The sequence below is a fragment of the Phyllobates terribilis genome, unplaced genomic scaffold, assembly GCF_046119375.1.
Source record: "Phyllobates terribilis strain yellow unplaced genomic scaffold, ASM4611937v1 Scaffold_7__3_contigs__length_470593459, whole genome shotgun sequence".
NCBI classification, from domain to species: Eukaryota; Metazoa; Chordata; class Amphibia; order Anura; family Dendrobatidae; genus Phyllobates; species Phyllobates terribilis.
In genome coordinates, this window is record NW_027362767.1 from 237,987,439 (window position 1) to 238,007,031 (window position 19,593).

The 19,593-nt window shown below is 44.1% G+C and overlaps 1 protein-coding gene across 2 annotated transcripts in view; it reads left to right on the forward strand.

Annotated features, from left to right (window-relative positions):
* The window catches only part of LOC141154262 (protein Wnt-7a-like), a 28,782-nt gene that overhangs the window by 1,067 nt on the left and 8,122 nt on the right, over positions 1 to 19,593 (forward strand). For both annotated transcript variants that reach the window (XM_073639897.1, XM_073639898.1), the window contains exon 3: positions 14,149 to 14,375. In XM_073639897.1, the coding sequence (XP_073495998.1) occupies positions 14,149 to 14,375 (227 nt within the window). The remainder of the gene's footprint in view (positions 1 to 14,148; positions 14,376 to 19,593) is intronic.

The following is a 19,593-nucleotide window of genomic DNA, read 5'->3' on the forward strand; positions in this document are numbered from 1 at the left end:
CTCCTGGCACAACTGGTCCCCCCACCCGGGCCTGTCCATCACTCCCCCTTGCAGGTTCCTTAGTGGGGAAGTCCTCTTCCGGGTGCCCCTGTGTGATCTCTGTGCACCCTGTCTGCACTTCTTTGCCAAATTCTGCATTACATGTGCAATGTATTCTTCGCATACGGCAATATACTACGCTGACCTGAGTACAGGGTCCAGGTAAATGTGGAATCAACTGCTGCGAAAAGGTTGAACTGGAAAGGTCTAGATCTGTCTATGATGAACCTATTAGGAAATTGCATAACTAGCAGTTCCAGAATATGGTCATATAATGTGCAGAGAGAACCTTCTATTACCAAAGACTTCCAAAGTTCCAAAAACTTTTACTACCCCCCAACCTCCCCTGACTACACCACTGTCTTAATGCAGCTACTTCAATGATAATATTCATTTAGGGAATTACTATTCATGCAATTTTCTAATATATTAGAGTATGTTTTCCATAAATATCCAATAAACTGCAATAAATGAGCAGATTTGTTATTCAGGAGTCAGGGAAAGCTGGGTGACAACCTCTGTTGGAGCGGTAAAAGGAGGCTATAGTTTAGCACTCAGCCTAAAATGAAGAGGACGACTTAAAGAGAAACTTTTGACTTGTCATTGAGATCTTTTTAGATCAGTGGGAATTTGAGTCAGTGGCATAACTTGCAGCTTGTGGGCTTTAACAGGGGTATTTTCAAGTTTGGAACTTATCCCCTATCCATAGGATAAGTGATAGCATCCTGATCGCTGTGGTTCCGATCAGTGGAACACCCACCGATCCCGAGAATTGGGGCTTTTCGCCCCGTGTGAATTGAGCGGTGGTCAATCGTACGCACCTCCGCTTCATTCATTCCATCAGAGATAGCCAAGAGCTGCGCTCAGATGGTCTTTGGCACTTCCATAAGGATGAATGGAGAGGAGGTGCACATGATCGACCATTCCTTCATTCTCAGGATAAGTGGGGGTCCTAGTGCTTGGAACCTCAGCGATTGAGACAGGGCATCCAAGTCTTTAATACTATTAATCTTCTTATATGATCTAAAGGGCCCTTTTAGGCTTCACAGCACAGGTGCGATTGCAACCCCTGCACCCTCTATAGTTACACCCCTGGTGTGAGCACGGAGACCCTCACCGATCGCTAATGCCAAGGGGCAGCTGAGAGCTGCTCTTCTTGGAGACTGAAAATGCACTTGTGGTGCTTGATTCATTATTGTTTTTCTGTTTTTTGTCTGTTTTTCTTTTTTAAGGCTGTTTATTTTTTTCTGCCAAATTCTTCTTTTAGTTTGCGCCTATTTTAAAGTGTAATTTTTACTTTTTCGTTTGTTTTTTGTGCATTTTGTATTCAAGATATTTGCGTCCAGAACCTTTTTTTTGTGACTTTTTAAAAAGATGTAAAATTTTTGGGAAAATTAACTCCTGCCCCCCGCCCCCTACCAACTCCATCCTCCCATGGAGTGATTTTTACTTTTTTGCTCGTAGAAATGTTTACGCAAATGTTACAGTTTATGCAACATTGTAAAGGATCATGCAACTTTTTACTCTTTAAAAAGGCACGAAAAAAGATAAAAGAAAAAACGAACATCTTTGTTTTTGCACAAAATTCATCAACTAGTGTGCTTTATTTTGAAGAATTTGCCGCAAAAACACAGCAACAAATACCACAAGACAAAACAAGAAAAGTCACTTAAAAAAAAAAACATAACTGACAAATTGGGGCCATAAACGTTTCTATTGAGCCCATCTTCAGTCTCGGAGGAAAGCGGCGATCAGCACCTTTGCCCCTTCGTTTTAGCGATCATTGGAGGTCTTAGTACTCGGATCCCACCAATCAAAGTTTCTGACATGTTTCTTTTGAATGTCAAAAGTTTTATGAAAGTGCAGTAACTTTTAAAAATAGCTTGTCTCCTTGCGTGTATGTTCACACGGGTCGGGTATATGGTGGATAAAATCCAGATGGAAAATCCGCACAGTACCATGCCTAGAGGAAGCTGAAGCCGGCCACATATCTCCCCCATCACTGCCACTATTTATGTAGTATTACATCCTGCCCATTGAAATGACCAACCATAGACACAAATACTTGGTCTGCTAGCTCCATGCCCAAAGAAGGGAGTTGCAAAAATCGCCCCTTTCTACAATGTTCATATACCCCAAACTAAGGGGTTGTTTTTACTCGGTAAAGTAGTTTATGACCATATATACCAGGAATGGATTAGACGATATATACTTTATAAAATCATGCCACATAGCTGTCTTATTCATGTACTTTGGCAGATGTGCCCAAGATAGACATGGCTGTGATATTTAGGCATGTTCCAGACACGTTATACCAGACCAGACAGAAAAGCAAATCAATCTTAATTAAACAAGCGACTGCATGGGAAATGGGTGAGGCATATCACTCTTATTGCTGTGCGGATGTGTAACAAATTAGTTGAGCTGTTAATATATATACCATATAGATATATAGAGTGGGGAAAATAAGTATTTGATACACTACCGATTTTGCAAGTTTTCCCTCCTACAAAGAATAGAAATGTCTGTAATTTTTATCGTAGGTACACTTCACCTGTGAGAGATAGAATCTAAAAAAAAATCCAGAAAATCACATTGTATGATTTTTACATAATTAATTTACATTTTATTGCACGAAAAAAGTTTTTGATACAATAGAAAAACAGAACTTAATATTTGGTACAGAAACCTTTGTTTGCAATTACAGAGGTCAGACGTTTCCTGTAGTTCTTGACCAGGTTTGCACACACTGCAGCAGGGATTTTGGCCCACTCCTCCATACAATTCTTCTCCAGATCTTTCAGGTTTCGGGGCTGTCGCTGGGCAACATTGAGTTTCAGCTCCCTCCAAAGATTTACTATTGGGTTCAGGTCTGGAGACTAGCTAGGCCACTCCAGGACCTTGAAATGCTTCTTACGGAGCCAATCCTTAGTTGCCCTGGCTGTGTGTTTCTTGTCATTGTCATGCTGGAAGACCCAGCCAAGACCCATTTTTAATTCTAAAACTGAGGGAAGGAGGTTGTTGGCCAAAATCTTGTGATACATGACCTCATCCATCTTCCCTTCAATACGGTGCAGTCGTCCGGTTACCTTTGCAGAAAAGCACCCACAAAGTATGATGTTTCCCCCACCATGCTTCACGGTTGGGATGGTGTTCTTGGGGTTGTACTCATCTTTCTTCTTCCTCCAAACACGGCGAGTGGAGTTGATACCAAAAAGTTCTATTTAGGTATCATCTGACCACATGACCTTCTCTCATGCCTCCTCTAGATCATGCAGATGGTCATTGGTAAACTTCAAATGGGCCTGGACATGTGCTGGCGTGAGCAGGAGGACCTTGCGTGCCCCACAGGATTTTACTCCATGACATCATAGTGTGTTACTGACAATGTTTGAGACTGTGGTCCTAGCTCTCTTCAGGTCATTGACCAGGTCCTCCCGTGTAGTTCTGAGCTGATTCCTGAACTGTCTCAGAATCATCCTTACCCGACGAGGCGAGATCGTGCATGGAGCCCCAGACTGAGGAAGATTGACATTTTGTGTTTCTTCCATTTTCTAATAATTGTGCTAATAGTTGTTGCTTTTTCACCAAGCTGCTTGCCTATTGTCCTGTAGGCCATCCCAGCCTTGTGCAGGTCTACAATTTTGTCCCTGGTGTCCTTAGACAGCTCTTTGGTTTTGGCCATGGTGGAGAGGTTGGAGTGTTATTGATTGTGTCGACAGATGTTATCTTTTATACAGGTAACGAGTTCAAACAGGTGCAATTAATACAGGTAATGAGTGCAAAGTAGGAGGGCTCCTAAAGAAAAACAGGTCTGTGAGAGCCAGAATTCTTGCTGGTTGGTAGGTGATCAAATACTCATTTCATGCAATAAAATGCAATTTAGTTATGTAAAAATCATACAATGTGATTTTCTGTTTTTTTCTTTTTAGATTCTGTCTATCACAGGTGAAGTGTACTTACCATAAAAATTACAGATCTCTCCATTCTTTGTAGGTAGGAAAACTTGCAAAATCGGCAGTGTATCAAATACTCATTTTCCCCACTGTATATATATATATATATATATATATATATATATATATATATATATACTGCTCAAAAAAATAAAGGGAACACTTAAATAACACATCCTAGATCTCAATGAATGAAATATTCTCATTGAACACTTTGTTCTGTACAAAGTTGAATGTGCTGACAACAAAATCACACAAAAATCATCAATGGAAATCAAATTTATTAACCAATGGAGGCCTGGATTTGGAGTCACCCCCAAAATTAAAATGGAAAAACACACTACAGGCTGATCCAACTTTGATGTACTGTCCTTAAAACAAGTCAAAATGAGGCTCAGTATTGTGTGTGGCCTCCACGTGCCTGTATGACCTCACTACAACGCCTGGGCATGCTCCTGATGAGGTTACGGATGGTCTCCTGTGGGATCTCCTCCCAGACCTGGACTAAAGCATCCGCCAACTCATGGACAGTCTGTGGTGCAAGATGGAGCGAGACATGACGTCCCAGATGTGCTCAATCGGATTCAGGTCTGGGGAACGGGCGGGCCAGTCCATAGCTTCAATGCCTTCATCTTGCAGGAACTGCTGACACACTCCAGCCACATGAGGTCTGGCATTGTCCTGCATTAGGAGGAACCCAGGGCCAACTGCAACAGCATATGGTCTCACAAGGGGTCTGAGGATCTCATCTCGGTACCTACTGGCAGTCAGGCTACCTCTGGCGAGCACATGGAGGGCTGTGCGGCCCTCCAAAGAAATGCCCCCCCCACACCATTACTGACCCACTGCCAAACCGGTCATGCTGAAGAATGTTGCAGGCAGCAGATCGCTCTCCACGGCGTCTCCAGACTCTGTCACGTCTGTCACATGTGCTCAGTGTGAACCTGCTTTCATCTGTGAAGAGCACAAGGCGCCAGTGGCGACTTTGTCAATCCTGGTGTTTTGTGACAAATGCCAAGCGTCCTGCACGGTGTTGGGCTGTGAGCACAACCCCATCTGTGGACGTCGGGCCTTCATACCACCCCCATGGAGTCGGTTTCTAACCGTTTGTGCAGACACATTCACATTTGTGGCCTGCTGGAGGTCATTTTGCTGGGCTCTGGCAGCGCTCCTCCTGTTCCTCCTTGCACAAAGGCAGGGGTAGCAGTACTGCTGCTGGGCTGTTGCCCTCCTACGGCCCCCTCCACGTCTCCTGGTGTACTGGCCTGTCTCCTGGTAGCGCCTCCAGCCTCTGGACACTACGCTGACAGACACAGCAACCCTTCTTGCCACAGCTCGCATTGATGTGCCATCCTGGATGAGCTGCACTACCTGAGCAACTTCTGTGGGTTGTAGAGTCCGTCTCATGCTACCACGAGTGTGAAAGCACAACCAACATTCAAAAGTGACCAAAACATCAGCCAGAAAGCATTGGTACTGAGATGTGGTCTGTGGTCCCCACCTGCAGAACCACTCCTTTATTGAGGGTGTCTTGATAATTGCCAATAATTTCCATCTATTGTCTATTCCATTTGCACAACAGCATGTGAAATTGATTGTTAATCAGTGTTGCTTCCTAAGTGGACAGTTTGACTTGGAGTTATATTCTGTTGTTTAAGTGTTCCCTTTATTTTTTTGAGCAGTGTATATGTATGTACTGTATATATATATATATATATATATATATATATATATATATACATACATACATACACACACACACATATATATATATATATATATATATACTTTGGCTTTTTCCTATGTACACACATGGTCAAAATTGTTGGTACCCCTTGTTTAATGAAAGAAAAACCCACAATGGTCACAGAAATAACTTGAATCTGACAAAAGTAATAATAAATTAAAAAACTATGAAAATGAACAAATGAAAGTCAGACATTACTTTGGCGGTATGCCACTGCCCCATGTCCAGGGCATTGCAGTAGCTTAGGTATCCATGGTTACGACCACTAACAAGTAACTGTCACTAAATGCGTGGTCGTAACCTTAGATACCTTAGGCACTGCAATGCCCTGCACATGGGGTAAGCGACATAGTTTATCAGAAGAATTATACTACATTTCTAACTGGAGGTATTTTCTAATATTATTATTACACCTGCTATATATTGAGATAGGATCTTGGAGATGGGAATACCCTTTTAACTCCCCGACATCATCTGTTAAGAGCCTCCATGCATATTAGACTGTCGACCAAATCCGTATATATTGGTGGGTTCGGCCGACATTAGTTTAATGTGAATGGGGGGCTTTACACTTCTTAGAGATGCAGACAGCAGGGGGGCATTTTACATAGACAGATGAGTCCCTTGGTTTTCAAAATATTACCATTATTATTATTTATCATAGTGCCACTGACCCCCTGTTATTTTCCTATCATCCCCCCTAGGAAGCTACTTTTGGAGGTGCCAATAGGCCCCATCTACTATTGGCGCTCCACAGATGCACATACGAAAGACTAGGCCTCAAATCTCTCTTTGTTGCCCATAGCAACCAATCAGATCTCAGCTTTCACATCTTAAACTGCTCTGGCAAAATGAAATCTGCGCTGTGATTGGTTGCTGTGGGCAACAAAGACAGTTTAGATAAATCTGCCCATCTGTGTTGTATTTAGAAGTAGTCGACATATATAATGTGTAGTTTTAACATAAAGCCAAAATGGTGAAGCGCACACTGTCCCCCTCCCTGTTTCACCAGCTTCTCACTCTCATGAGGCCCAGTGGGCATCCCTTGTATTCCGTGATAAATAAATAATAAAACGTGACTTTAGTGTTAAGTGACAGAACGCTTGATCTGTTAGCGGGACACACAGGCGTTTTGTTCTGGGAGGCCCGCAGAGAAAGGCCCCTTGTGTTGTTTTGGGTAGTTCAGTTACAGGCTGTGGATAGATCGATAGAGGATTTCATGACCTGTTATCTGCCACCATTCCACCCCCACTGCCCCGGACATCTTTGCCCAGCCTGGCACGATGGGAGAACAAGGTTTCTCATTTTAACCCGATCATGTCTAAATGCTACGAGTTGAATTTGGTACCAATACCTGCAACATATTAGTGTATTAAATGGGTTGTCCAGCCTTGGGATACAAGTTTGTAGTCACTCTATGTGACTCCGGACTTGTGAATCTTTATAGCATACGCTGTACGGATTCTCCAGTGCTGGCGCCGGAAGCTGGCAGGCGTGTGACCATGAGTATGCGATTTGCATACATGCAGTCGCATACCAACTAGACGTGTGCGGCCTCTCTCAATACAAGTGTATTGAACGATCCCGGATACGTCTAGTCTGAATGTGGCCGGACAGCCCCTTTAACTAGTCCATATTCGGTGCCAATCCCCAACCGTGCAGGGGTATAACGAGTAATCATGGCGCAGCAGAACACGATTACAAAGCTGTCACAACATAAAATGAGAAGTCTGTTACAGACTTACATATTTAGGGTGCCGGTGACATATTTGCTGCAGCTTTTCTACTCTGATTTGCACATGTGAATAGAGTCGTAGCCATGTGAATGAGCTTTTACAAATCTTATCTCCTCATTTTGGACATTTCAGTTCAAAAAAATGATTTTGAAATTCGCCGCAGGTTAATTATTTTATTGCTGATTTCATGCTTTGGTGTTTGCATAGGTATTTTGTCACAGATTTCTAAAAATTTGGGGTTAATGAAAGGAAAGAAATAAAAATAATAAAAAAAAATGCCATGTACAAAAAAAAAGTGTCAAAAACCATGACTCTGTGTGAACATCGCCTGGCACACCTACACCCTTAATTAGGAATATGATAAACATAACTGTCCCAAAAACCCTTACTTTAGAAAAGGCAGCACTCTACAATCAATAGAAATATAATGACCCCTGAGACAATAGGTCTCTTAGAAGTGTCTTAAAAATTATTAGGTATAAAAAAAATAAAATTTTATTAATAGACAAAAATTATACAATTAGACAATATAAAAAATAGGAGCATCATGCCAAGAGGAGATGGAGTAACAGAACCTTTTTGGGGCAATGTATAAAATAACAAACAAGATAGTTGCTGAATAATATTAATAATTAATTTTAATAATTAATATTAATTTTAGTAAATATACTTGTGAACAATATATATTTGCCTGTTATATGAAGTTCCCAATAGGAGTGCCCAAGATGTATCAGACAAAGTTATAAATGGTATAAACATACTTATTACCTAAAACCAGAAATGCTGATCAAGTCCACCAGACAGGTAATGCTCCACCCCAACGCGCGTTTCACCTTGCTTCTTCCGGAGGCGTTTACACCATTTATAACTTTGTCTGATCCACCTTGGGAATCCCTATTGGAAACTTTGTATGACAGGATCATTCACACGTCCAATTTTTCCATGTATGAGAAAAACAGACCGATTATTCTGAGCAGACTTTGATCAGGGTTTGGTTAGAATGTGCTCCGAGTGTCATCTGTTTTTCTCATGTGTGGAGAAATAGAAAAAAAAAAAGCTGCTACTCCTCCATTTTTACAGTCCATGAAAATCGGATCCACTCAGATGTCATCTGAGTATGGTCTGAGTTTTTCACGGACCCATTGAATTGCATGGCTGATTGTGATCCGACCCTCTGATTAAAATCGGACATGTCTCCGATATTTTCTGGTGACAAATCGGTGCAAGGAAGAAATTGGATATGTGCACAGCCCCATAGAAAACCACAGATAACAATCATACGTGAAAATCGGTCGTGTGTATGAGCCCTAATACAAAGAGAAGCTTGAGAAACCTCCATCACTTTTTTTCTCATAGGAGAAAAACAGTCCTTTGGAAGTGCATTGAGCTGTAGGGTGCATTGCTGCAAAAGGGGAAAAAAAAGAACAAAAAAAAACACCTCTTTAAATCTTTTTCCTTAGCGAGTGTGAACGAGCTGAGTGTGACTGGAGCGTAAGTGCAAACGGAAGTAAGTGTGTGACTTGTTGTTCAGTGACTTGGATTCAGGGAGTTTGGAAGGGAGGAATTTGGACTGAATTGCTGTCTGTATTTTAGTAATTCTTTACATTTCTTTTTACCTAACATTTCTGTCTAGTGCAATCCCCATTAGGAAATGAGCTCCATTATTGGCAATGCTATCCAGTGTACATCTTGCCACATGTATGCAATCCTTGAACAGCCGGTCGGGGTTGCATACTGCTGCGCGAGATGTGTGCACGTTGTGCGTTTGGAAGCCCAGGTACTATATCTAAATGAGCAGCTGGCAACACTGAGATCCATTGACAATATGGAAAGGAGTCTGCTGCTCACTGAGCAGCTGCTCACTGGGGTAGATGTGGGGGAGGGTGGTAGTAGGGAGCTGCAGGACAGTGAGGCAGCTAGCTGGGTGACAGTTAGAAGGCGGGGTAGAGGGAAGAGTGCCAGGGAGGCTAGTCCTGATCTGGCACACCCCAATAAGTTTGCAAAGTTGGCAGATGAGGGGAGTGTCGGTACAGGGGTAGCACTGCTGCAGCAAGGCATGTCCCCTGAAAGCCGGATGAGTGTCAGCTCCAGTAAGGGGGAAAATAGGAGAGCAGGGCAGGCCAGGCAGGTGCTGGTAGTGGGCCACTCAATTAGTAGGGGAACAGATAGGGCAATCTGTCACAAAGACAGGGATCGTCGCACAGTGTGCTACCTACCTGGTGCTCGAGTCCGGCACATCGCTGATTGGGTTGACAGATTACTGGGAGGGGCTGGTGAGGACCCAGCGGTCATGGTGCACATTGGCACAAATGACAAAGTTAGAGGTAGGTGGAAGGTCCTTAAAGATGATTTCAGGGAATTAGGCTGCAAGCAAAGACCTCCAAGGTGGTATTCCCGGAAATACTACCTGTACCATGTGCCACGCCAGAGAGGCAACAGGAGATTAGGGAGATAAATAAGTGGCTCAAGAACTGGTGTAGGAAGGAGGGGTTTGGGTTCCTGGAGGACTGGGCAGACTTCTCAGTTGGCTACAGACTCTGTGCTAGGGACCGGCTGCACCTCAATGGGGAGGGTGCAGCTGTGCTGGGGGAGAAAATGGCTAGAAGGTTGGAGGAGTGTTTAAACTAGGGATTTGGGGGGGAGGGTATTCATTTTATAGGTGGGGAAGATAGTGCAGATAGTGACCTGGGCACAAATAAAGAAATTGGGGGTGGGGTTAGAACAGTCAATATAGTAAGAACGAATAGAGGTACAGAGAGATACATAAAATGCATGTACACTAATGCCAGAAGCCTCACCCAACAAAATGGAGGAATTAGAATTAATTTTGTTGGAAAATAATTATGACATGGTGGGGATATCTGAGACATTGCTGGATGAGAGCCATGTCTGGGCAGTTAATTTACAGGGCTATAGTCTGTTCAGAAATTACCGTACAAACAAGCGAGGGTGGGGGGGTGTTTATATGTAAAATCATCCTTAAAACCCATCTTGCGGGAGAATATATGTGAATCTAATGAAAATGTAGAGTCCCTATGGGTGGAGATAGGAGGAGGGGGAAAAAATAATAAATTACTGATAGGGGTTTGTTATAAGTCTCCAAAAATAATGGAAGCAGCGGAGAATATCCTCGTAAAGCAAATAGATGAAGCAGCGACTCAAGGAGAAGTCATTATTATGGGGGACTTCAACTACCCTGAAATACATTGGGGGACAGAAACCTGTAGTTCCAGCAAAGGTAATAGGTTTTTGACAACTATGAGAGACAATTACCTTTCACAACTGGTTCAGGACCCAACAAGAAGGGGGGCACTGCTAGACCTAATATTAACCAACAGGCCAGACCGCATATTAAATATACGAGTTGGGGGTCACTTGGGTAATAGTGATCACAAAATAATAAGTTTTCATGTAACCTTTAATAAGATGTGTAGTAGAGGGGTTACAAAGACACTAAACTTCAGGAAGGCAAATTTCCAACGGTTGAGAGATGATCTTAGTGCAATAAACTAGGACGATATCCTGAGACATAAAATTACGCAAAGCAAATGGGAGATATTTATTAGCATCGTGAATAGGACCTGTGCACAATATATACCCTTTGGGAATAAACATGCTAGAAATAGGAGGAAACCACTATGGCTAAATAGAGCTGTAAGGGGCGCAATAAGTGACAAAAAGAAAGCATTTAGAGAACTAAAGCAAGTAGGTAGTGATGAGGCATTAAATAAATACAGAAAATTAAATAAATTCTGTAAAAACCAAATCAAGGCAGCAAAGATTGAGACAGAGAGAATCATTGCCAGAGAAAGTAAAAATAATCCCAAAATATTCTTTAACTACATAAATAGTAAAAAACTAAAAAATGATAGTGCTGGCCCCCTTAAAAATAGTCTGGGTAAAATGGTGGATGAGGATGAGGAAAAAGCCAATATGCTAAATGATTTTTTTTCAACCGTATTTACACAAGAAAATCACATGACAGAAAACATGATTAGTGATAACAAAAATTCTCCATTAAATGTCACTTGCTTAACCCAGCAGAAAGTACGGCGGCGTCTAAAAATCACTAAAGTTGACAAATCCCCGGGCCCGGATGGGATACACCCACGAGTACTTCAGGAATTAAGTAACGTCATAGATAGACCATTATTTTTAATCTTTAAAGATTCCATAATAACAGGGTCTGTACCACAGGACTGGCGAATAGCAAATGTGGTGCCAATATTCAAAAAGGGGACAAAAACTGAACTTGGAAATTATAGGCCGGTAAGCTTAACCTCTACTGTGGGTAAAATCCTGGAGGGTTTCCTAAGAGATGCTATAATAGAGTATCTGAAGAAGAAGACCCTCATGACCCAATATCAACATGGGTTTACGAGGGACCGTTCCTGTCAGACTAATCTGATCAGTTTTTATGAGGAGGCAAGTTCCGGACTGGAAAAATATATGTAAGTAGGTTAAGAACTGGCTCAGTGATAGGAAACAAAGGATGGTTATTAATGGAAAACACTCAGACTGGGTCTCAGTTAACAGTGGGGTACCACAGGGGTCAGTATTGGGCCCCCCTTTTTTAACATATTTATTAATGACCTTGTAGGGGGCATACAGAGTAATATTTCAATATTTGCAGATGACACTAAACTCTGCAGGGTAATCAATACAGAAGAGGATAATTTTATATTTACAGGAGGATCTATGTAAACTAGAAGCTTGGGCTGATAAATGGCAAATGAGATTTAATGAGGATAAATGTAAGGTAATGCACTTGGGCAGAGGAAATAAAATGTATAATTATATGCGTAATTGTAAAACACTGGGCAAAACTGTCACTGAAAAAGACCTGGGTGTATTGGTGGACGACAAGCTCACGTTTAGTGGTCAGTGTCAGGCAGCTGCTGCAAAGGCAAATAAAATAATGGGATGCATTAAAAGAGGCATAGATGCTCATGAGGAGAACATCATTTTACCTCTATACAAGTTACTAGTGCGACCACACTTAGAATACTGTGTACAGTTTTGGTCTCCGGTGTATAAGAAAGACATAGCTGAACTAGAGCGGGTGCAGAGAAGAGCGACCAAGGTTACTAGAGGACTGGGGGGTCTGCAATACCAAGACAGGTTATTACACTTGGGGTTATTTACTGTGGAAAAAAGAAGGCTTAGGGGTGATCTTATTACTATGTACAAGTGTATGAGGGGACAGTGCAAAGACCTTTCTACTGATCTTTTTACTCTGAGGCCTGAGACGGGACAAGGGGGCATCTTCTACGTCTGGAGGAAAGAAGGTTTAATCATAATCACAGACGCGGATTCTTTACTGTAAGAGCAGTGAGACTATGGAGCTCTCTGCCGCATGATGTGTAATGAGGGATTCACTACTAAAATTTAAGAAGGGCCTGGATGCCTTTCCTGAAAAGTATAATATTACAGGTTATATATACTAGATTCCTTGATAGGGCGTTGATCCAGGGAACTAGTCTGATTGTCGTATGGAGTCGGGAAGGAATTTTTTTCCCCAATGTGGAGCTTAGTGTTTGCCACATGTTTTTTTTTTGCCTTCCTCTGGATCAACATGTTAGGCTATGGGTTGATCTAGATGGACTTAGTCTTTCTTCAACCTTAAAAACTATGTTACTATGTTACTATGTAAAATGACAGACAAAACAAAATATGGCTGAAAATCAGATATTGCACACTGATGAAACAGAATAGGATATAGAATAGTGCAGCGTGTGTTGTAGCAGCAGACATGGCAGCACACGATCTTAAAGCAGTTCTTTGCTTTAGAATATTATTGTACCATAGGGTTGCAGAGGTCTAAAATAACAGACAGAACTGTTCCTCTCCCTCTGTGGGTCCACCACCGTCTCTCTGCTGCTGCTTCAATCTTTGTTGATCGGCTGCAGCAGTGGCATCATGTGTACAGTGCTCATCACACTGCAGACAATCACTGTAGACAGCATGAGCCCGCTGATCTTTGCAATCCAATGGTACACTATAAGTTTACAAGGGACAACCCAACCCCTTTAAGCGCAGAATGATCCAGTTTTGCTAGGCTTTGGTTTCTTTTATGTCCGTGGTATATACAGCTGTATGGTGTGACGGACTGTATATCCAATATCAATCTATATGAAGTCATGTGACCCTCGGTGTGCCTCCAGGTGACTTCACATCTATGACTGCTATCATGGCTCTGCTTGTTGGGCCCCTCTGCTATCGGGACATTGCCCATTTTCCCGAATTGTTTAGCCAATCTATACTTACCACAGGCTGTGCATTTACCATGGTGTGCACCAACAGAAGTAATCTATGGCCATGTGCTACAATTTATGAATGCCTCTCAGTTCTCTACTGAATCAATATTAATGAAGTTGTACTGTCTCAATGCCCCGGAAACTAGCCACATTGCAATGATAAGAGGGTCTTTTCATGGTATTGAAAGGAGCAGGTGCAGGACTCTCCTCACTATGTGCGTGCCCCAATTTCCTCTATATAAAACTGTGCATCCATTTATATATTCCAAAATTGCCGGTCTATGTAAATGATCAAGTTCATTTTATTCATTTCAAATGATCTTTTGGATTATTTTATGCTTTTTATGTACACTGAACATGCCGCCATTACTGTCCTCTGAAGGTTATATCATTCCTTGTCTTCTCTTTGTCAGAGGTGTGTCTTCTGTCCTAGCTCTTGGGGCCAGTATTATCTGCCGGAAAATGCCAGGTCTTTCACCAAGACAGAGAAGCATCTGTGAAGCCCGTCCAGATGCAATGGTAGCCATCGGGACGGGGGCACGCTTAGGAACAGAAGAATGCCGCTATCAGTTTCAGCACAGCCGATGGAATTGTAGCTCTTTGGCGGAACCAAGTCTCTTTGGACCGGAGCTAAAAGTAGGTACGTGTGAGGTGCCTGACATATCTCATGAATGGGAATTTTTAATATAGAAGCCTGACATGAGTCCTATACAAGGGGCAGACAATGTACGGCTTTCTAGCTTCTGGAATTCCAAAGCCAAAAGGCAACAGATGGCCTTCCACTGCATTGAAGTGGCCAAACATTTGAGATCTTTGGCTAACAGCTAATCTTACCTGTTCCCCCATAAACATGGATGATTATCTCGAACAAGCCTGCTTGTTATATCAAAAGGAGGGAGACAGGATTCTGCCATAATTTTCTGACGGTATGTTATTCCTCGGGAACGAAGAATTGGTTAAAATCCAAAATGATTGATTACATTTACCCCAATATCTTCCATCGGTGGAGAATCGGGTAACTTCCAAACACACTAGACCAGGGATGTCAAACTCAAACACACAAGGGTCAAAATGAAAAACTTGGACAAAGTATACAGAATAATGGGCCCCACATAGTCCTCCATACAGTACAGTGGGCCCCAGATAGTCCTCCATACAGTACAGTGGGCCCCACATAGTCCTCCATACAGTACAGTGGGCCCCACATATTCCTCCATACAGTACAGTGGGCCCCACATAGTCCTCCATACAGTACAGTGGGCCCCACATAGTCCTCCATACAGTACAGTGGGCCCCACATAGTCCTCCATACAGTACAGTGGGCCCCACATAGTCCTCCATACAGTACAGTGGGCCCCATGTAGTCCTCCATACAGTACAGTGGGCCCCACATAGTCCTTCATACAGTACAGTGGGCCCCACATAGTCCTTCATACAGTACAGTGGGCCCCACATAGTCCTGCCCGCGACCAATCACCGATTTCGGCGCCAAATTTAAATATCGGCCGCGACCAATCACCGATCTTGGCTCCACATTTAAACACCGCTGTACTGATTGGTCGCGGACGCTATTTAAATGTGCCGCCCAAATCGGTGATTGGTCGCGCACAGCGTCGGCGACCAATCAGCACAGCGGTGTTTAACTTTAGCGCCAAGATCACTGATTGGTCGCGTGCGGAGAGCGCGACCAATCAGCGAATCGTATTGGTGAGCGGGGAGCGGAATCGTATTTGTGAGGACCGGGGAGCGCCGCTACCTATGCGGCTACTTCCACTCCGAGAAGCCGGGAGATGAGCGACTGCTCGCAGCAGAAGTATCCGGACTCGCAGCGCCTCTCCCCGGTCCTCCCTTCACACCCTAGCCGCTGATGTCCCCACAGTATCCACATGGTGTTACAAAGGTCCGGACATTTGTGTTAAAAATCGCTGATTGGTCGCTGGCGCTGCCCGCGACCAATCACCGATTTGGACACCAAATTCAAATATCGGCCGCGACCAATCAGCACAGCGGTGTTTAAATGTGGAGCCAATACCGGTGATTGGTCGCGGCCGATATTTAAATTTGGCGCCCAAATCGGTGATTGGTCACGGGCAGCGCCAGCGACCAATCAGCGATTTTTCACACAAACGTCCGGACCTTTGTAACACTATGCGGATACTGTGGGGACATCAGCGGCTAGGGTGTGAAGGGAGGACCGGGGAGCGGCGCTGCGGGTCGGGATACTTCTGCTGCGAGCAGTCGCTCATCTCCCGGCTTCTCGGAGTGGAAGTATCCGCACAGGCAGCGGCACTCCCCGTTCCTCACTAATACGATTCCGCTCCCCGCTCCTCACCAATACGATTCGCTGATTGGTCGCGCTCTCCGCACGAGACCAATCAGTGATCTTGGCTCTAAAGTTAAACACCGCTCTGCTGATTGGTCGCGGCCGTGACCATTATAGGCCATTATAGTCCTCCATACAGTATAATGGGCCCCACATAGTCCTCCATACAGTATAATGGGCCCCACATAGTCCTCCATACAGTATAATGGGCCCCACATAATCCTCCATACAGTATAATGGGCCCCACATAATCCTCCATACAGTATAATGGGCTCCACATAGTCCTCCTTACAGTATAATGGGCCCCACATAGTCCTCCATACAGTATAATGGGCCCCACATAGTCCTCCATACAGTATAATTGCCCCACACAGTCTCCCGTACAGTATAATGGGCCCCACATAGTCCTCCATAACGTATAATGGGCCCCACATAGTCCTCCATACCGTATAATGGGCCCCACATAGTCCTCCATACCGTATAATGGGCCCCACATAGTCCTCCATATAGTATAATGGGCCCCACATAATCCTCCATACAGTATAATGGGCCCCACATAGTCCTCCATACAGTATAATGGGCCCCACACAGTCCTCCATACAGTATAATTGCCCCACACAGTCTCCCATACAGTATAATGGGCCCCACACAGTCTCCCATACAGTATAATGGGCCCCACACAGTCCTCCATACAGTATAATGGGCCCCACATAGTCCTCCATACAGTATAATGGGCCCCACATAGTCCGCCATACCGTATAATGGGCCCCACATAGTCCGCCATACCGTATAATGGGCCCCACATAGTCCGCCATACCGTATAATGGGCCCCACTTAGTCCTCCATACCGTATAATGGGCCCCACATAGTCCTCCATACCGTATAATGGGCCCCACATAGTCCTCCATACCGTATAATGGGCCCCACATAGTCCTCCATACCGTATGATGGGCCCCACATAGTCCTCCATACAGAACAATGGGCCCCACATAGTCCTCCATACAGAACAATGGGCCCCACATAGTCCTCCATACAGAACAATGGTCCCCACTTAGTCCTCCATACAGAACAATGGGCCCCACATAGTCCTCCATACAGAACAATGGGCCCCACATAGTCCTCCATACAGAACAATGGGCCCCACATAGTCCTCCATACAGAATAATGGGCCCCACATAGTCCTCCATACAGTAGAATTGCCCCACACAGTCTCCCATATAGTATAATGGCCCACATAGTCCTCCATACAGTATAATGGGCCCCACATAGTCCTCCATACAGTATAATGGGCCCCACACAGTCCTCCATATAGTATAATAGGCCCCACATAGTCTTCCATACGGTATAATGGGCCCCACATAGTCCTCCATAAAGTATAATGGGCCCCACATAGTCCGCCATACCGTATAATGGGCCCCACATAGTCCGCCATACCGTATAATGGGCCCCACATAGTCCTCCATGCCGTTTAATGGGCCCCACATAGTCCTCCATACCATATAATGGGTCCCACATAGTCCTCCATACCGTATAATGGGCCCCACATAGTCCTCCATACCGTATAATGGGCCCCATATAGTCCTCCATACCGTATAATGGGCCCCACATAGTCCTCCATACCGTATAATGGGCCCCATATAGTCCTCCATACCGTATAATGGGCCCCACATAGTCCTCCATACCGTATAATGGGCCCCACATAGTCCTCCATACAGTATAATGGGCCCCACATAGTCCTCCATACAGAACAATGGGCCCCACATAGTCCTCCATACAGAACAATGGGCCCCACATAGTCCTCCATACAGAACAATGGGCCCCACATAGTCCTCCATACAGAATAATGGGCCCTACATAGTCCTCCATATAGTATAATTGCCCCACACAGTCTCCCATACAGTATAATGGCCCACATAGTCCGCCATACAGTATAATGGGCCCCACATAGTCCGCCATACAGTAGAATTGCCCCACACAGTCTCCCATATAGTATAATGGCCCACATAGTCCTCCATACAGTATAATTGCCCCACACAGTCCCCCATATAGTATAATGGCCAACATAGTCCTCCATACAATATAATAGGCCCCACATAGTCCTCTGTACAGAATAATGGGCCCCACATAGTCCTCCATACAGAATATTGGCCCCACATAGTCCTCCATGCAGTATAATGTGTCTCACATAGTCCTCCATACAGTATAATGGGCCCCACATAGTCCTCCATACAGTATAATGGCCCCACATAGTCCTCCATACAGTATAATTGCCCCACACAGTCCCCCATATAGTATAATGGCCCACATAGTCCTCCATACAATATAATAGGCCCCACATAGTCCTCCATACGGTATAATTGCCCCACATAGTCCCCCATATAGTATAATGGCCCACATAGTCCTCTGTACAGAATAATGGGCCCCACATAGTCCTCCATACAGAATATTGGCCCCACATAGTCCTCCATGCAGTATAATGTGTCTCACATAATCCTCCATACAGTATAATGGGCCCCACATAGTCCTCCATACAGTATAATGGGCCCCACATAGTCCTCCATACAGAATATTGGCCCCACATAGTCCTCCATGCAGTATAATGTGTCTCACATAGTCCTCCATATAGAAACAGAATAATGTGTCTCACATAGGGGTGGTGGTTCTGGTGTCGAGGGACAAGTAAATCCACGCTGCGGGCTCGATTTGGCCCACGGGCCGGAGTTTGACATTTGTGCACTAGACGGTATGGCGAGCCCACCTGGCTGACATTTACCCAATTTTTGTCGGCACCTTAATTTCTTAACATGCCCTTTTCTGTCTGCTGTTTCTTAGTTTGTGTGTTTCTGGGAAAACTAGCTAACAAGGAGTACAACCTGAAGATAAAGGGGTATTGTAACAGCAGGATCTGCCAGCAAGGATCTGGTGCCTTTGTTTTTAAGAAGTGGTATATTCAGGTTTGTTATTATGGGGGTTTCAGGGGTCACTGTTGCATGTGAGCCTGGGTGCCTGAAAATGGCGAAATTTCTCTCTGGGACATAACACAACAGCACTGCTATACGACTAAAATTGGCCATATTCTCATGGTAGGTGGCTTCCGACCTGCCTGTACCATGCATGCTCACTACAGCCAAGTGTGCATGTGTTCTGAATGGGAAGCAGGGAGTAAGATGCTGTCAAACACCTCTAGTTGTAGGTTATCTCTTCTTAAAAACGAAAGGATTGGGCATCTTGGAATTTAGTATGCCCAATCCTCTTACCTCTAAGTATGGTGGGTGCAACCACCTTAAGTCTAATGTATATTGACACCTTAAGGGTTTTTTTTTTTCCCAAGACTAAAAGTTATATCTAATGGACAGGAGATAAATTACAGATTTCTGTGGGTCTGGTCTATGGGATCCAGAATTACCCTTAGGGCGCAGTTATATGACCATATAACACGGACAACGATGGCATCGCAATGCTCGGACTGGCTGGCGGCTCTTCTCACCAAAATATGACAGCTGCTGTCACGCAGGGTGTAGGAAAGACTTAGTGC